Source organism: Sciurus carolinensis, chromosome 11 (assembly GCF_902686445.1).
Source record: "Sciurus carolinensis chromosome 11, mSciCar1.2, whole genome shotgun sequence".
Classification (NCBI taxonomy): Eukaryota; Metazoa; Chordata; class Mammalia; order Rodentia; family Sciuridae; genus Sciurus; species Sciurus carolinensis.
The window spans coordinates 22,316,758-22,335,177 of record NC_062223.1 but is presented as its reverse complement, the minus strand read 5'-3'; the positions used below and the strand labels follow the sequence as shown (position 1 = coordinate 22,335,177).

General features: G+C 34.5%; 1 protein-coding gene, 1 non-coding gene and 2 pseudogenes across 2 annotated transcripts; 3 read left to right on the top strand and 1 right to left on the bottom strand.

Annotated features, from left to right (window-relative positions):
• The first annotated feature begins 1,304 nt into the window (after positions 1-1,304).
• Positions 1,305-2,104, top strand: LOC124958229 (olfactory receptor 5D13-like; annotated as a pseudogene).
• Positions 2,105-9,472: 7,368 nt separating this feature from the next.
• Positions 9,473-10,431, top strand: LOC124959186 (olfactory receptor 5D18-like; annotated as a pseudogene).
• A 5,863-nt stretch (positions 10,432-16,294) lies between these two features.
• On the bottom strand, positions 16,295-16,367 carry Trnav-cac (transfer RNA valine (anticodon CAC)). The gene has a single exon. It is a non-coding gene; the product is annotated as a tRNA-Val (tRNA).
• A 1,054-nt stretch (positions 16,368-17,421) lies between these two features.
• On the top strand, positions 17,422-18,396 carry LOC124960517 (olfactory receptor 5D13-like). Its single transcript, XM_047519335.1, has one exon. It carries the CDS (start codon positions 17,422-17,424, stop codon positions 18,394-18,396), a length of 975 nt encoding a protein of 324 aa, XP_047375291.1.
• Positions 18,397-18,420: the final 24 nt, after the last annotated feature.

The window sequence follows — 18,420 nt, the reverse complement described above, 5'->3', positions numbered from 1 at the left end:
CAGGCAGCCTTGTGGGAGCAATGTGAAGAATTATCTAAGCACTGGGGGAAGAGACCACAGGCACTGGATTTCAAAAAGGAATGTGAATTTGAAAACCAAAGGGAGTCAGAATATAAATGCCTAGGGCTAGTATTTCAAGATCTAAGGGTATTAACATGGGATCTGTGTTTTACCAGTAACCCATTGACAAAATTTGCATTGGCAAGAAATTAACCTAACTCACTTCAAATACCTAAATATGAAGTATGTCTTTTTACAGATATGGAAATAATAGTTTCCTCACTTTCTTCCTTCTTGGCTTTGATAGATTTTTGGGGGATAGTGAATCTAGTGTTTGTACTTAATGTTGGATAAAGAATGTTAATGTTATAGAAATATTGATCAGACACTCTGAGATATGTTCTAACACTATGAGAAAGTAAATATTGAATGGATATCAAATAAAGTTGTTTATCCAGGCAAAATAAGATTTCATAAAGTATTTTGAAATATTTGAAAGAACTTATAAAAGAATCTACCTTATTTATTTTGATCCCCTAAATGAGAAATCTATATGTTATTAAATAAAAAATTATAAAAGTCAGTACTAATAAAGGACATGATAAGATACATGTTAAAATGTAGAATTGAGAATGATGACTAGTGCTTCACTTTCTCTTCAAGACAATTTTGAAGAACAGTCTTTTAAATGTGACTTTAATGGCTTTATTGTTAAAGAGGGTGGAGGAATGTCAGTTTTGGAGCTCGAATTGAGTTTGTAGAAACAGAATTCTCAGTTTTTAAATGGTGCTCCATCAAGCTCAGGTCTTGGTGTATGGACACTCAGGATGGGCATTTAGTATGCACTATGCATGCAGGAATTCTCTATCCAAGTCAACTTTGAGAATCTTCATTGAGATTATGGTTTCACTAGACTTCCTTTTTTGAGCAGGAGATGAAACTACAAAATTTTTGACCAGTGTAGTTTTGCTTAATAAAAGCAATCTAAGTTTCTGAATATAAAAATAAGACATTTTCACCAATATGTGTGACCAGTAGAAAACATAAAACAATGCTGATCACTGCCCCTTTTTTTATTCCAGATAAGAAAAGTACAGTCCTGAAGAATGCAGCTACTTGCTCTGAATCAATAGTCAGTAAGTGGTCAAGTCTGAGTTCAAAGGGAAGCAAAGACTGACAATTGCAAAGTGACTCCCTCACCATCACTGGACCACACTGAATGTCACCTAATTCTCTGCCACTCCACCATGTCATGTCCTGATGCTCCATTTCATTTTCTGATATTTTTTCTTTAAAAAAGAATAATGGTACATGAAGTCAGAAACCAGAGCTCCGTGTCCACATTCATCCTGGTGTGATTCTCAGAATTCCCACACCTCCAGGCACCTCTCTTCCTGCTGTTACTCACCATCTACACAGCCACTCTGGTGGGGAACTTGGGCATAATCCTAGTGAGAAGGCACAATTCCAAGCTGCAAAGAACCATGTACTTTTTCCTCAGCCACCTCTCATTTCTGGACATTTGCTACTCCAGCATATTTACACCCAAGCTGTTAGAGATCTTGGTTGTGGAAGACAGAACTATCTCCTTCAGTGGATGCATGACACTGTTTTTCTTCGGCTGTGCATGTGTGATTACAGAAATGTTCATGTTGGCAGTGATGACCAATGATGACTGGTTTGTGGCCATGTGTAACCCCTGCTCTACACAGTTGCTATGTCTCACAAGTTCTGTGTCTTACTGGTGGCTGGAACTTACATATGGGGTGGTTTCTGCTCCATGACACTCACCTATTCTCTGGTAGGACTGTCCTATTGTGGATCTAACATCATAAATCATTTTTTCTGTGAGTACTCTGCCATCCTCTCTGTCTCATCCTCTGACCCTTCCTTCAGCCAGATGGTGTGTTTAGTCATTTCTATATTTAGTGAGGCACGTAGCCTCCTGATCACCCTTGCCTCCTATGTCTTCATTGTTGTCATTGTCATCAGGATGCCTTCCAAGGATGGTCTCTGCAAAGCTTTCTCCACCTGTACCTCTCACCTGACTGCCATCAGCATCTTCCATGGGATTATCCTGCTTCTCTACTGTGTGCCCCATTAAAAAAGCTCCTGACTCCTGATGAAAGTGGAAGGTGCACTCAGACAGTCAGGAGGCTAATCCACGCCAAACTGCATTCCCTCCACATAAAATCTGTATAAATGTTTTTGTATGTCTTAATCATGCACAATTTAAAAAATATTCTTGACGGTATGTATTTCACCTCAATATTTGATTATGTTTACATCAATTCATTATTGAATATGAAATGTTCTTAAATATATAGAGTACTTTCTGAATTTGTTTCATTGCAATTATGCTGCTTTTGTATATTTCTTCTGAAGATTTTCAGAAGGTAATAACCTTCTAATCTTCCCCAACAAACACTACTGATGTCAGAATGAGGAGCTAGAATTCCACGTTTAGAATCATTCCTTGTGTTACAAACCAAATTTAGCTTGTCCTTAATATTTAAGTTCTGAAAACACAAATGAAAGCTGCCTGCACCAGATTCATACTCAAGTCTTCAGAACTCACTGTGTTGACTCAGAAAGTTCTGTAAAGCATAATTTTTTGTTTGTTTCTCCTTAATAGTTTAAGCACAATGAGAGCCTTTGGTGATATTATGAGAACTATTGATTGACCCTAGCAATTAGGTAAATATAAGCTACTATTTATATGCATCACACTTTTTCTCAGTATCAATGCAACATATTTAGAGTTCAATGAAATGCACTGAGATAATGCTGATAGGAACAAAAATTTGTATTTATTTATATCAGTAACTGGATCCTCTTTTGTTGGACATGACACCATAGTTATGAAATTGTCCCTTTGATCATGCATTCTCACTATAAACTCATGTCTTATGGAAGTTTCATCAGCAAATTGCCATGCATACCCACTCTGTTACTTAAACAAAGGAGTCACTACTACATGTGTTCCCTCTTCTTCCAAAAATCATGTGATGAAAGTCACTAAAAAAAGTAAATGGATAGTGCACAGTTGTCTAGGAAATGAATTAAGCATCATCTGAGTTAAGAGTCTGTGTATCCTCATCTCTGCACCCTAAGCATATAGAATATGCAATATTAAGTTTATCTTGCAGTTTCCATTAATCTTGAAATCATGCATTTGAAACACCAGAAAAAAATTATAAGGGTAATAAATTAAGATTTCAAAAGTGATTTAAGAGAAAGAAAACTGAGGGTTGATTTTGAGGTAACATTTGGTTTTATAGCCAATAACTCATAAATATATTTGTAGAAACACTAATAATAGAGTGCACAAATAAATTTCAATAATATATAAAAGAAAACATGTTTATTTCGAGGAATGTTAGTTGGTATATCATTTAAAATTATTGATGATCTATTACATTGACATAATAAGGGGAAATCACAGTAAATATATTTCACAGTAAATATATTTATACACAGTAAATATATTTCATCAATTTGTACAGGTAAACAGAACAGATAATGTATACATGTATACCTACATAATCTCTTCTATCAGATTCTGTCTATATGAGGAATTAAATTTAAAATATACATTCATGTCATCATTAAATTTGACAAGTCCCGAGATCTGCAGCAGCAGGAAGTCATGAGGGCTGATGCTGAAGCTCCAGTCTTTATTGGAAGGTCTGAGACCAGCAGAGCCATGGGTATGGATCCAAGGCAAATGTGAAGATCCAACACCTAGAGAAGTCAATGTCTACGTTTGAATCTGTGAAGCAGAAAATTCTAGTGTCCTTGTTCTAAGGCAATAAGTCAGAGGAGATCTGATTACTTGAAGAAACAGTAGGTTTTTTTTTGTTGTTGTTTGTTTGCTTTATATTTTGGTAATTAAGTTATTTAAAAATCTACTTTATTCAGGTTGCTGATTTAAGTGTTAATCCCATTTAAAAATATCTTCACAGAAATCAGATATAATAATGTTTAACCCATATGTGGGCAACCCATGGCCTCATCAATTGATAAGCAAAATTAACCTTCACCTATTAATGGGAGAACAAAATAAAAAAAAAAACTTTAACAAAATCAGGAATAGAATAAAAATAAATGAACTATTATCATACAGTACAAAAGAAATGAAAATGGTAATCATGCTGAAGATAAAGACAATAATAATGTTGGTGAGATGTTCATAATTTGTTGGAATTGAACAGAATATGATTTATTTTGTAGGAATAAATATGATTTCAATGGTTATTTCTTCTAATCTATGAATATAGTATAAGTTTGTATGGTTTACATTAAATCCTCTTAAAATATTTTTGAAAATTATGTTTAGAGTGGTGACTCATCTTGAATAATTGGTATATTTGATAATATTATGAACAGTATTTTGTTAAATATATCATTTAACTGGCTCTTATGTAAGTATGCATATTTTTTTATTTTGAATTTAAGTGCATTGCAAAATTTCTGTCAATTTTTTCTGTATTCCCTTTTATTTCAACATTATTGTACATTTTTGTCTGTAAACTGTCATATTTGAGAAAAATAATAAGCATTATTATACTTTTCTCTCATCTTAACATCTATACATTATGTGTGCAAGTATTCAAAACTATACTGTTTCTACTTCAATGACTGGCAAAATAGAAACTGAGAATATTATCTTGTTGGAGTCAAAAATTCAATTTTTTATTGGTTACTTTTGGTTTTTTGTGGAGGCAGAATCCATTTTGTTATACTTGTAAAAGCACAGAATATATCTTATTCTAGTTAGAGTCCCATTCCTATGGATGTACATACTGGTGGAATTCCCTGTGTTGTTTTCATATGTGTACTTGGGAAAACTATTTCAGATTCATTCCACTGTCTTTCCTTTGTTTACTCCCTCTCCCTTTCCTCCATTCCCCATTGTCTATTCTACTACACTTCTATTCTTCCCCTCATTCCACTCCTCACCCTTCCTTATTGTGGGTTAGCTTCTTACTATCAGAGAAAATATTCTACCTTTGGATTTTGGGGACTGGCTTACTTTCCTTAGAATGATGGTATCCAGATCTAACCATTTTCTGGCAAATGTCATAAAATTATTCTTCTTCATGGATGAGTAAGACTCCATTGTGTATATATGCCACATTGTGTATATATGCCTCTTCTTTTTCTAGATGAATTTCATGAGTGCTTTTTCCACTTCAGTAAAGAACATCATGAATTTTGATGGAAATTTCATGGAATATGTAAAGTGCTTTTGGTAGAATGGCCATTTTGACAATATTAGTTCTGCCTATCCAAGAATATGGGAGGTATTCCCATCTTCTAATGTCTTCCTCAATTTAGGATACAATACTACACCCATAATGTAGTTGAATATAAAAGAACATATAGTACAATATAGAGTAGATGTCTGCTTAAATACATCTACACACATGCAAACAAATGCAGAGAAGACTAAAAATGCTTGCAGTATATAGTTATATTAGGGTTATTGCAATGTTCTTACATTAATGTTTTTGTGATTTTGTGTAACCTCCATATAGTAATCAGGTATTTTTAAGGCAGGTCAATCAATATAGTACTGATTTAGAAGAAATTATATTCCAAGTAACAGATGACATATATTTTCTAATTATGTTTTTAGATTTTCCCAACAGTCAGGATTCTCCAGGGTCTGTGTCCCCTGAGTTAAGCAGCTAGATGTGAACAAAGTACATGGTCATAAAATATATGATCAAGATCTGTCACTTCTTTGGAGCACCACTGTGCTCCCACCAAGAACTTGCAACACTTGAAAACTTGTGTTAGTTCCCTCCTTTATTGAATTGTATTCTGAAATAGTCACTGTCTTTAAAGGGATGTGAAAATGTATAAGAACATTTTACTCACAAGGGAGAATGTGCATGCAGCTTGTTCCTAATAGCAAGGAAGCCAGCAATTAAAAATGTGTATCAGGAGAATCTGTCTTTAGTGGGAGTTTTAATCTTGGGCATCTTGTCCTTTTTCTATGAGGTGCGTTGAAATCCAGAGATTGCTCTGAGAGGAAAAACAACAAAATCAACAACAAAAACCTATGGGAGTCAGGGAGAGTAATGTCCACTTAGGTCAGCAAATGGTGCATATTCAAGTTGCTAACCTCTATTTTCATGATTCCTAAGATAATTTCACTGAGTTTGAAACATTGTTCTCAATTGCTAGGTCATACTAGAGGATTTAAATGAAGTTTTAAAGGTAAGTGTTTTTCTCATTACAATTTTTGAATTTAGTAAATAGGGAACACATATAACTACAGATTTGAAGTAGCAAATCTTTTATGGTCTCATGAATGTTCTGATAATATATGTGCAAAGTAATATTTGGATAATGAGAGAAGTTTTCTTGGAAGAGCCAAATAGGAAACATCTCACTAAACAAGATCCAGTTTAAATCATGAGTGGAGAAATGAAGTCAATTCAGATTAGAAGAAATAAATATTTCATAGAATACAATTTTAAACACCCCATATAAATTGACAAAATTGTTGGTTGTTGATGTATGAAGGAAATTGTGTCAAAATCCATAACTTCTACTCATGCACTTTGGAAGAAAGTAGAGTTAAAATTCAATGATTGTGTAGAAGGAATTGAGAGGGAGGAGGTACAAAAAATGGTGGAATGAGACAGACATCATTACCCTATGTACATGTATAATTATAAGAATGGTATGAATATACATCGTGTACAAACATAGAAAGGAAATGATGTACCCGTTTGTGTACAATGGATCAAAATGCAGTCTGTAAAAAATTAAAAGCTAAATAAAAAAAAAAATCAATGATTGTATTCAAGGGTTAGTGGGTAGTTTTTATTAGATAGAAAAGTATGTTCTGTCAAAATGCCTGCTGGCAACATAGGAGTGTAGAATGAGGGACAGATTGATAGTTCCTCATTTTTTATTAGGCCTGCCTCATTTTACAAGAACCCCACCTGAGCTTCTGTAAAGATCAGCAAAAGCAAAAAGCACCAGGCAGAGGTGAGGGAGCATCGTGAAGATTACCTCAGCACTGGGGGAAGAAGCCATGGGGCCTGGAATTCAAAAGGGAATGTGAATGGACATCTAGAAGGTGTTCACATGTGTATTTCAGTTTTATTTTGTGATGCCCTAAACAGGAGCGTGAGTGAGGTGATTCCAGCAGTCCTGCAGGTACCTAAGTTAATGACTTCTAAGGAACGCCATGACTTTCACAGGGTCATCACCCAATGTTATTCTAGCAATGAATGTGTCGTGTACATTTTAATATAACTGTCTATTTGTAAACAAATCATTACACACTACAGACCTCCTCAAATTGATAGTGAGGTGGCCAGGGAAGGGATATCTTTATGTGCTCCTAAACCCTTCCATGTTCCCATGCCTCCCTATGGTAGCATACTAAAATCAGTGTTGACCCACTGTGGACAATATAGTTGGGATGTAAGAAAAGTCATAAATTGCTTATGGTATTTGCAGGCAAATGGATGAAATTGGAGAATATCATGCTAAGTGAGATAAGCCAATCTCAAAAATAAGCGAATGATGACACATAATGGGGGGTGGGAGGGGGGCAAGAATGGAGGAAGGAGGGACTGTAGAGAGGGAAAAGAGGGGTGGGAGGAGTGGGGGGGAAGGAAAAATAACAGAATGAATCAAACATCATTACCTTATATAAATGTATGTTAATGCAAATGGTATGCTGTTACTCCATGTACAAACAGAAACAGCATGTATCACATTTGCTTACAATAAAAATAAATTAAACAAAAACATTGACAACAAAAAGTGGTGGGCTTAGTAAAGCAGATTGCTAAAAAAAATTTAAAAAATAATTGCTTAAGTAATTAATTGCTCAAATCATAATGGACTGTAGAAAACTGGAATGGTCTCTAAAAGAAAAGGAAAAAAAGTATGAGGGCTGAAAAAACTTTTATTATTCCATTTCTGATAATACAGCAGCCAATTATCTCAAAGGAAATAATAATGTGGTGGCTTAAGGAACATCTCTAACAATTAGAGAAATGCAAATCAGAATTACTGTAAGATTTCATCTTATTCCAGTCAGAATGGCAATTATAAAGAATGCAAGTAATAATAAATGTTGGCAAGGATGTGGGGGAAAGGTTACACTTATACATTGCTTGTGGGACTGGAAATTGGTGCAGCCATTATGGAAAGCAGTACGGACATACCTCAGAAAACTTGGAATGGAACCAAAATTTGACCCAGATATCCTACTCCTCAGTTTATACCAAAAGGACTTAAAATCAGTCATATCAATGTTTATAGCAGATCAATTCACAATAGCTAAACTATAGAACCAACCTAGGTGCCCTTCAACAGATGAAGGGATAAAGAAATTGTGGTATATATATATAATGGAATATTACTCAGTATTAAAGAAGAATGAAATCATGGCATCTGCAGGTAAATGGAGCTGGAGAATATTACAGTAAGCAAAATAAGTCAATCCCCCAACCCCCTCCTACAAAAAAGGCTGAATGTTTTCTCTGATATGTGGATGCTAATTCTCAATGGGGAAGCCTAGGACAAAATAGAAGTACTTTGCATTAGGCAGAGGGGAGTGAAGGGAGTGAAGGATAGTAGATTGAATTGAACAATATTACCCTAAGTATATATTTGATTACATGAGCAGTGTGATTCTACATCATGTAAAACCAGAAGAATGAGAAGTTATACTCCATTTATGTGTGCTGTGTCAAAATGCATTCTATTGTCATGTATAACTAATTAGAAAAAATTAAAAAATAAACTAACTTTAGAGAAAAAAATAAGATTGGTAGAAAGGGAAATAACAGTCCAGGTTTCTAAGCAGATATAGATTTTTGATTTTGCATCTAAATAAGATTCCTTTAGAAGTCTTATTGAGCAAGTTGGTTCCTAAGCTGATAAAGTGGAGAGCTGGTCCTACACTTTCTTCTAGTAGGCTCCGAGTCTCTGGTATAATGCCTAGGTCTTTGATCCACTTTGAGTTGAGTTTTAAGTTATTTATTATTTCTTCTTATTTGCATATTAAAAGTTTTTACTATTTCCAAGGACTTTCATGGTATGATACTATGAATAATACAGTCATTTCTATAATATTCTGACATTAGTACATGTCTCCTTGTTTATCATAAAATAATATTTTAATGTGAAGTCTTCCATGCATCAGACACATTTATAGACAATTTTTTAACATAACAATGTTGAACACTACCACTGCTTTATTCTAGATAAGTAAACTACAGTCCTGAGGAATACAGCTGCTTGCTCTGAATCAACAGTCAGTAAGTTATCAAGTAAGATTCCCACAGGAAGCAGAAGACTCATCACAGTCAACTGATAACTCTCATCCTTATTGGGCTACACTGAGCATCACCTCACTGTCAGTCCACCATGTCAAATTCTGCTTCTCCATTTTATTTTCATTCCTTATATATTTTTTCTTTCAAGAAGAATTATGGTACATGAAGTCAGAAACCAGAGCTCTGTGTCCACATTCATCCTATCAGGGTTCTCAGAATTCCCACACCTCCAGGCACCCCTCTTCCTGCTGTTCCTCACTATCTACACAGTCACTCTTGTGGGGAACTTGGGCATAATTGTGATCATAAGGATCAATCCTAAGCTTCAAACACCCATGTACTTTTTCCTCAGCCACCTCTCATTTCTGGACATTTGCTACTCCAGTGTATTTACGCCCAAGCTGTTAGAGATCTTGGTTGTGGAAGACAGAACGATCTCTTTCAATGGATGCATGACACAGTTTTTCTTTATTTGTATGTTTGTGATTACAGAAATGTTCATGTTGGCAGTGATGGCATATGACTGGTTTGTGGCCGTGTGTAACCCCCTGCTCTACACAGTTGCTATGTCTCACAAGCTCTGTGCCCTCCTGGTAGTTGGAACTTATGTGTGGGGTGTCTTCTGCTCAGTGACACTCACCTATTCTCTGGTAAACAGTCCTATTGTGGACTGAACATCATAAATCACTTTGGCTGTGACTACTCTTCCATCCTCTCTTTGTCCTGCTCTGACCCCTCCTTCAGCCAGATGGTGTGTTTCATCATTTCTACATTCAATGAAGCATGTAGCCTCCTGATCATCATGGCCTCCTACATGCTCATTGTTGCCACTGTCATCAGGATGCCTTCCAAGGGTGGCCTCCACAAAGCCTTCTCCACCTGTACCTCTCATCTGACTGCCATCAGCATCTTCCATGGGATTATCCTCCTTCTTTACTGCATGCCCCAATCCAAAAACTCCTGGCTCCTGGTTAAAGTGGAAACTGTCCTTTTCACTGTCATGATTCCCATGCTGAATCCCCTGATCTATAGCCTCAGGAACAAAGATGTGAAAGAGACAGTCAAGAGGCTAATCCACACCAAACTTCATTCTCTCCACATAAAATTCAGATAAATATATATTTTTGTATATCTTAACCATGAACAATTTAAAAAAAAATGTGTTTCATGGTACTTAAGTTTCAACTGAATATATGGTTATGTATACATTCATCCATTAAAATGTTCCTAAATGTTCAGAGTACTTTCTAATTTTCTTGTTTCATTACAAATATGCTTCTTTTGTATATTTCTTCTGAAGAATTTCAGAAGATTATATGGTTCTAAACTTCCTCACTGGACACTACAGAATTCAGAATGAGGAAATCTGTATTTAGAACTCACATCTTGTGCTATAGCCAGCCTTTACCTTGTCCTTCTTATGTAAGTGGTGAAAACAAAAGTGAAAGCTGCCTGTATCAGTTTCATACTGAAGTCTTCGGAACCCACTGTGATGACTCAGAAAGTTCTGTAAAGCGTAACTTTTGGTTTCATGTTAATGCTTTAAGTGCAATGAGTACCTTTGGTTATTTATGAGAAATATTGACTGATTTTAGCAAGTAGGTCTTGAAAATATGAACCACTGTTTATATGTATCACCCATTTTCTAAGAATCAATGCAATATATTACAGTTCAATGACATGTACTGAACTAATGCTGATAGCAATAAAAAATTGTACTTACTTCTATCAATACTTGTATTCTATTTTGTGGGACATGACATTGTAATTAAGAAACTATATCTTTGATCATACATTCTCACAATAAACTCATATCTTAAGTATGTCTTTAACAGTAAATTGCCTTATATATTCACTCAGTTGCTTAAACAAAGGAGTCAATGTTAATTATGTTCCATTTTCTTCCTTGAACATCTGTAAATTACATTTCTATGTCTCCAAAATAGATCAGTTTACTCATTTCCATTCTCTCTGATTCATCATTGTAATCAATGTGGACATTAATAATGCAACATTAATATGGTCATTTTATTTACAAAAAGTTATTAATGAGAGATTAATTATTATGTTCCTTGGAAATAAAATGTCTATTTATTTCCCTCTGCTCCTTAGAATTATCTTATAGGTTTCTATTACATTTATAGTGAAAAGTTCTCTTTTTGAAAAAATGTAGTAATTGACACTCAGATATTGTCAGTAAAATTTAAAAATCTATTATAAGATAATGTTTAAATGCCCATTGAGCTCTCAAGTAGGTGAAGAGATGGAATATTACCAGCAAAGTAAAGTCAATCACTTGCCATTTCTCCTGACTCCCAGCAACAGTGAAAATATTACTTTTATCATAAAGATGAACTAGTTTTTTCTATTGGTATTAACTATCTTTTAAAAACTCAAATTAATATTTTCAATTTTCAAACATTATAGGAAGTCATATAGTGTGTAATCCATGTATCCTACTTTTATAAATTATCAATATAACTTTACAAATCATTCATTTTGGTGCATGAACTTATTATTTTAAAATTTTTGTTCCTATCTAATATTTCGACAAGTGAATATTCCATATATTTTTGTAACTCCATATAGAATGAAGGACATTTGGCATGCTCCAAATTAGAAAATATATTCTGTTGTGCTGCACATAAATATGCTCATTGTAATGAAATTGCACATGTATTTAGATCTCAATATTTTAAATTGGTCCTATCAATTTACGGTTTTAATAGTAATGTTTGAAAGTTAAAGAGTTGTCATCTTCTTCCTAATCAGCACTCAGTATTATTAGTCATTATTTTTATCCATTTGTTGTAGATATTTCACTGTGACTTTAATTTGAATATTTATGCTTATTGAGGTAAGGCACATCTAATATGCTTATTGCTTTATTTCTTCTGAATACCTATGTAGGATGCTTTGCCAACATTTTGAATTATTTGTGATTTATTTATCTGAAAAATTTCATGTACATTGTGAAAATTACTCCTTTCTCAGTTGTGTACCATGAAATATTTTCACAATGTGGTTTACTTTCCTCATTACTAATAGCCTTTGACAAAGAGCAAGTTTGAATTCTGACTTAGACAAATATATTTTTCTACTGTTTTAAATATTATTTAATATCATGAATTTCTTTGAAATCAAGAAAATATTCTCTGCAGAATTCAAGATAATCATTGTCTACATATTCTGTCCTATTCATTAACATTTATTTGGTAGACTTCCCCAAATATGCTACCATTGACATAAATGTTTAATGATATATCATTTTAAAGTGACTGATAATTTTTTTTTGCCAAAACAATTATTTATTCAAAACATTTATCAGCAACCTCATTGAAAATGCATATGCAATGTGAGTTTGAATAGATTAGAAAATCATGGGAGGAAAATGTCAAAGAGGCACAAATTAGATCAATATGCAGATATCACCGTTATTTACAAAGCAAAAATAAATGCAAGACCCCAAAATCAAAAAAAAATTTGTATGTACTAAAGCAGGATGTGATTTTCTTTTTTTTGAATTCCAAAGGCTCATATTTTCAATAAAGGATAACACATTTTCTAAAATATGGATTTAGTATTATGGGTTGATTGTATTTTTCTAATGACCAGTAGGTCAACATTCAATTTTCCCATCTGATTTAGTGATTTAAATTAATTATAGTTTAAATTAGTAATAAGAAATTTTCTCCAAATTGTCCTGTTTATACTGATGGAAAACACCTGGTTAAGATTCTCTAGGGTATGATTCCCCAAGGTCAGGCAGTTCCTGGTAAAATACTTAAAATGAGGCCTGAGTTTGACTTCTAAGTCTGACTCACACACATAGAGACTCTATGATGTCCAGGTTTGTTTATCATAAGAGACTTTTTATATTCTTGGCACCTTCCATGGTAAATATTTTGAATTAAATTCTCATTGCCTAATTACAAACTAGAAAAATTTGTAAAATAGCAACTTTTTTGAGAAATAATTTTTAGTAATTTGTTAAATAAAAGAAGACTTCAATAAATAAGTCTGGATTCTATTGAATTATTTAGTCTATGTGTTATATTATGATTTTCATGGGGGAAATTCTATAAATGAACATTATAAATTTTATTTTGGTCAGTGGAACACGTTTTTAGCCTAGTGACAGTTGTATCTATCTCCTTCAACTGAGAATAAGCATTCAAGGTATTGAACTCTCTTTCCTACATCTTTAAGACCTAGGTGTGATCTTGGCTTAAACTTTGCTTGTTTTCTTTAATAATGTTTAATAACTCTGACAGATATTAATGTAATGCTGATTACCCATTCTCAATTTTTAGAAATGTTTAAGAGGGAGATTTTAAAGAGATTATAACATTTAAGAGGAAAAATAATGTGCTTTGTGTATAATTTTTTACTTTGAAGCCATGTGGGTGGAAGCAAATCTGAACAGTTTAATTGTGAAGTTCCTATTTATCATGGAAGTTTTCTGGAAGAGTGTACCCTGGAATTTGACATTAGGAGGTGATGGTTCTTAGGATTTGAGGGAAAATTTGTTGTCCTATTTGGAAGAGATATTTTGATGAAGGTGTTGAATCATAAAAAAGTGCATGCATGAGGGATCAAAAATGATGGGTAAAAAGAAGGAACTGCAGTAGCCTATGGGTGTGAAGCTACTGTAGAGATTATGGGTCATCACACAGAAGTTCTTAGATGACAGTTGTTTTGTGAAAAGATCATTTTGTAAATATATAAGGATTTGAGCACCACAGTAATGTAAAATTAAAATTTAATCGTACAGGGTGGGAGTAGACAGGTCCCCTGAGGATCCCTTGTTATCTAGCTGATTATATGTGAGCTAGGCATTACCTTGAGAACACATTTTGAGGTCTTTCATTTGGCTCTAAGTTGTTTTTCTTAGCCTGAAGCCAAGATGAGAAGGGAGCTGGAGGGAACCAGAGAAAGACAGGGAGCAGGGAATAAAAGAGAAAATTAATGATTAGACTTTGTATTAGGTCAACCTAAGTGGAAATTCTGACTCAGCTGCCTTTTCATAAGTGACTCTGGAAGTTATTAGTGCTCTCTGAACTCTTCTACTTAAATATGCAAATAAAATAGTCCCACAGGTATTGAATTATTATTAATATTTTTGTCATCATGATTATTATCATTATTATTATTAGTGTCATGAATACATTTATATGATACCATAATGTATATGGGGCATCTCAAATTAGAAAATGATGTGAAAACATCCAGGACTATTCCACATTTAGGGAATGTCCCCAAAACTTAGTTTGTTTTTTTTTTTCTTTTTTTCTGTTCATTGTAACATTATTTTTATTAACTGAATAAGAAACTAGGTTTGAAGGTCAGAGATCCTGGATTAAATTTGTAAATAAGACCACAGGAGCCCTCAGAATGAAATCAACAAAGAGTACTGCTTTTACAAAAATTCTGCCAAAATTTTTGTACTTCTTATTCCCTATAGGTGTACACTGATTTCTGAAATGATATCTGGCTCTATATTACAGAATTTTTCTTCATTCATTAAAATTATGAGTAAATTTAAAAAGACATCTTTACAAAGAATTGAAAAAAAAAAAAAAAACTGAATCCTGGGGACAATCTCTACAATGTAGAATACGCCCTTGGATGCTTTAACTTCATTTTCTAATTTATGATATCCCATATATATCATTTTATCATGTAAATGAGGCAGTGACAGTAGTGATAATAATAAGGATAATGTAATGCTTGTAGATTCTATGTTTGTATAGATAAGGAGAAGAGGTGCAGAGAACATGAACAGTTTCTCAGAACCAAACGCACATAGGCTACTGAGGCAGCATTTCCAAGTATGGGGATCTGAGCTGAAGTCTAAGATTTTTACAAGGGTGTACATATTTTTAAGAAGATCCAGTAAATGACCTATTAAACAAGGTTTGGCTAATCAACAAAATCATTACCAATATTTGAAATATTGGTAATCTGTCAGAAGGATGTCAGGATTATATGACCAACTAAAAGGAAGCATACTTGAAGGGAAAAAAGGGGAAATACATAGTTCAGGTAGATTTGAAGATTCAGACAGTGCTTTATACACAGTGGGTATAAATATTCAACTCTAAAATCTTATGAAAATGGTGCATATGTGCTGGATTTGTCCCTTTATAGACAATTCAATAAACAGGCTTAGGGCTATCTAATCATATTATCTAATACTCACAGTTGATTTCAATTGTGCTTTATTGAGGAAGAATATCTTTAGTTTTGAGAGTTGCTCTGTCATCCCAAAAGGTCAAAGCACAGTACAATATTAAGAGTTTAAAGGAAATTCAGACATTAGTATGAAAGAGTTTGGAGACATGGGTTTGTGAGGAGCCACTGAGTAATCTAGGCACCCTTAGCCAGGAAAAGGTGAGAGCAATAAATACTCGCTCTTGGAATTAGATACATGGGGACTTACCATGTGCAGGGGTGGGCCTTTTCTAAAACATCCCAATGGACAGAACGAAGCCCAAATCGAACTCTGCAGATGTGAACTTTAAGAAACAAAGGGAAAATATTACTGACCATGTTAACACAGAAGGATCATTGTGTTTCCACCTACCTTGGAGTGGTTCCCAATCTTGTTCCACAGACTTAAACTGCTTGACTTGCTTAATTATATCACACCCATAAAAATGAAACTCAAGTTCTGCATCATGTGTTGATCTTATAGATTGGTCTATGTTTCTGGGATTTCTGATAGAAATAGTGATTTATATCTCAGCCTTCCAAATCTGCAAGGATTCCCCAAACAAAGCAAATCATTTCTGTATTTGAAAAGAACTATTTGTTCAACCACATGAGCAATACAGGAATTTGAAAATGAGCCAACCCAATGACTCCATGCCCTTGATATGGGTGCACTGTTTATAGGGTGAATTAGCCATGGTAAAATATTGAGAAGGTCATGATTTTTATTTTTTATTTTTTATTTTTTATTTTTTTTATTTTTGGGGGGGTACTGGGGATTGAACCCAGGGCCTTGTGCTTGTGAGGCAAACACTCTACCAACTGAGCTATAACCCCAGCCCAGGTCATGATTTTTATAACTGAGAAAAGTCCATGGTAGTTGCTTTTTACAGTTCAGACTAAATATTGCTCCAGGTTTCATGTATAAAAATGTTAGAATTATTTCTGCTTGTGAACCCAAACTCTGGTATATTCTTCAATCCTTATTACATGTGTTTATATAATAGTATTTCATATCCAACATCAAAAGTTGCTTTTTGTTAATTGGAATTTTTAAAAAACTATTTTTAGTTGTAGATGAACACAGTACCTTTATTTATTTTTATGTGGTACTGCAGATTGAACCCAGTGCCTCATGTATACAATATTTTATATGTAGTTTATATATATAATTTCTCTGTATACAAGAGATTATAAAATTTATATGGTTTAAGTTAATGCACATTTTACTGGTCTGAATTTCTGGGAAATATAATATTTTCATTTTAAAAATATATAATAAATATATATTCAATAAATATATGATATATATAGTAAAATGTATGTTTTATATATATATATATATATATATATATATATAGAGAGAGAGAGAGAGAGAGAGAGAGAGAGAGAGAGACTGGCAGAAAGACAGATAAATAGACATATAGAGTGAAATGAAGTACTACACCATCATAAACAAGATGATAATTTTCTGAAAATTAAAAGACTGCCTAGCATTTTTCCTCAGAGGTGAAATTGTTTAGATACTAGAGCTTTTTCAGATGGCCAAAGGGTAACAACAGCACTGAGAAATGTGTGTCAATGTTACTAGAGAACATGGATCAGTTTCTGATGACCAAAGGAAATTCTAAGCAACTTTGATGACAGGATGTTTCTAGGAATAGTGAAACTAAAATATCCATAGAGAACTGCTCAGTACAAATGAAGCTTCAGGAATGCTTATCTGCCCTCTTCCCTGACTGGATTAAAAACAAGGAATATCTGGTGAAACCTGCTGCAAGGATCCGCACTGGCAGGCGTGCTTAGCTACCTTGGCTCTGCGATGTCCTGAGACATGGTCCTCTGCTTTCTTTTCATGACACCAGTCTCTCTGCTCTTTCAGCTATTCAGGATGAACTCTCAAATTTCCTCCAACAAGAGTCAGATGCAGGAGGGGAACCAGAGTGCAGTCTTCACCTTCGTCTTCTTGGGCTTCTCAGAATATCCAAAGCTCCAGGTGCCCCTGTTCCTGGTGTTCTTGACCATCTACACAATTTCTGTGCTGGAAAACCTCGACATGATATTGATTATCAGGATCAACCCCAAACTCCACACTCCCATGTACGTTTTCCTCAGCCATTTATCCTTTGTCGATTTTTGCTATACCACCACAATTGCACCCAAACTTTTAGACCTTTTGATTGTGGAGGACAGAAGCATGTCCTTCAAAGGATGCATAGCACAGTTTTTCTTTGGTTGCACATGTGTCATTACCCAAACATTTATTTTGGCAGCGATGGCCTATGACCGGTTTGTGGCTGTTTGTAACCCCCTGCTCTACAAGATTGCTATGTCGCGAAAGCTGTGCGCTCTCCTGGTGGCTGGAAGTTACATATGGGGCGGAATCTGTTCCTCCACACTCACGTATTTTCTCCTGGCACTATCTTACTGTGGCTCTGGAATCATCAATCACTTTTGCTGTGAGTACTCTGCCATCATCTCTGCATCCTGCTCGGATTCCTCCATCAGCCAGCTGGCCTGTTTAGTCATCTGTATGTTCAACGAGGTTTGCAGCCTGCTGATCATCCTTACCTCCTATGTCATCATAGTCATTACAGTCATCAAGATCCCTTCTAAGGGTGGCCTCAGAAAAGCCTTCTCCACCTGTGGCTTCCACCTGACTGCCATCTGCTTCTGCCATGGGGTCATCCTCCTTCTCTACTGTGTGCTCAAATCTAAAAGTTCCTTGCTCCTCGTCAAATTTGCCACGGTGTTTTACAGCATGGTCATCCCCATGCTAAACCCCCTTATCTACAGTCTAAGAAATAAAGATGTCAAGGAGACCTTGAGAAAGTTAGTGCACTTAAAAGTGCTTTCTCACTCATGATAGTTACACATATACATGTGTTTC